At 46.5% G+C, this 1,300-nt stretch overlaps 1 protein-coding gene across 1 annotated transcript in view; it reads right to left on the bottom strand.

Moving 5' to 3' along the window:
* Positions 1–793: 793 nt before the first annotated feature.
* The window catches only part of LOC132004123 (keratin, type I cuticular Ha1-like), a 4,349-nt gene continuing 3,842 nt past the window's right edge, over positions 794–1,300 (bottom strand). Inside the window, exons 5-6 of the mRNA XM_059380227.1 lie at positions 1,125–1,298; positions 794–911 (exon numbers count right to left, since the gene is read on the bottom strand). Coding sequence (XP_059236210.1) covers positions 794–911; positions 1,125–1,298 — 292 coding nt within the window. The remainder of the gene's footprint in view (positions 912–1,124; positions 1,299–1,300) is intronic.

The following is a 1,300-nucleotide window of genomic DNA, read 5'->3' as shown; positions in this document are numbered from 1 at the left end:
GCTAGGATCCAGTGTTTTTGTGTGGCCGAGAGGTATGGCCTTAGTCTCAACATTCACTTGCTCCTGATGAGGTCCCATTTCTGTGGTTCTCTCACCTTTTCCCTCTGCAGAGCTAGGCAGAAAATGTTTGTGGATCTTGTCGTGTGGATCTACCTTTGCTTCTGCTACCAACTTCTCCCCACACAAAAAATTTATCAACAGGTGGGTGAGGTCTGGTGGACTTTCCCTTTGAAGGAAGTCACATGACCCCTTCATCTGATGAAAGAACACCACTTATTTTTTATTGATACAAGACACCCAGTTTGGGAATTAATGAAGAAGGACAATGATCATGTTTGTGCCAGAATAAGAGTTTATTAGGAAGTTAACAAGGGACTCTGACTGCATCTCCAAAGACCAAAAGAGTCACAAGGAAGATGTTTTTTCTCAGTATGTTCAGTTTTATGACCTGCCTAATCAGCTCACACTTTCATGTAATTATTTTGAAATCACATTTAGATAAGTATTTGTTCAAAGATAACATGTTACACAAGTGCATCATTGTGATAATAGATACTGCACAATCCTGCTGTAGATTTCTCTATACTCTCAGAAGACAGAACGAGCTGCTGAGGAGACTTTGCCATCTGAAGGATCAAGCCAGGGGATTCCGTGAAAGGCAGAGTGGACACTCAGAATCTGGTGCTGGTAGAAATTCTTCCTTTGTCCAATGTGTGGTCCCCAGAGGAGATCCCTTGTATGAAGTAGGGTTGAGATGTGACTCTGGAACTTTTGTACTCCTGGCACCAGCCCTTTAGCGCACAAAGGTGTTGCAAGGTCCGCACCGAGCACGTTGGGTGCAAGGATTAGAGACACAAGGCCCAATGGGCTTGTCACAGGCATTGGTTGTGGCACATGGGTTGCAGGGGAGCCTGCAGACAGAAGACCATGAGGGCCAGTTAGGGGGAAATGAGCTGAAGAGATAGGAAAATACTAAATGCACTTCATATGAGAATATAGCACTTCCTCAGACTGTCCCCTCCCAAAAGCTTGAAATTATCTATTTGTTTCCACCAGGATAACTTTTCATTCCCACAGGAACTTCATGCAATCCCCAAGGGAAATAGTACTAGCTTCCCACTCACTTGCAGTCCTCGCTCTCCAGCAGGCCCCGGTACGTGTTGATCTCACACTCCAGCCGGGCCTTGACGTCCAACAGCACCTGGTACTCCTGGTTCTGCCGCTCCAGGTCACACCTGATCTCAGCCAGCTGGGACTCCACGTTGGTGATCATGCATTGCAGCTGGGACAGCTGGGAGCT

The sequence above is a fragment of the Mustela nigripes genome, chromosome 16, assembly GCF_022355385.1.
Source record: "Mustela nigripes isolate SB6536 chromosome 16, MUSNIG.SB6536, whole genome shotgun sequence".
Taxonomy (NCBI): Eukaryota; Metazoa; Chordata; class Mammalia; order Carnivora; family Mustelidae; genus Mustela; species Mustela nigripes.
This window is presented reverse-complemented; position numbering and strand designations above follow the sequence as displayed.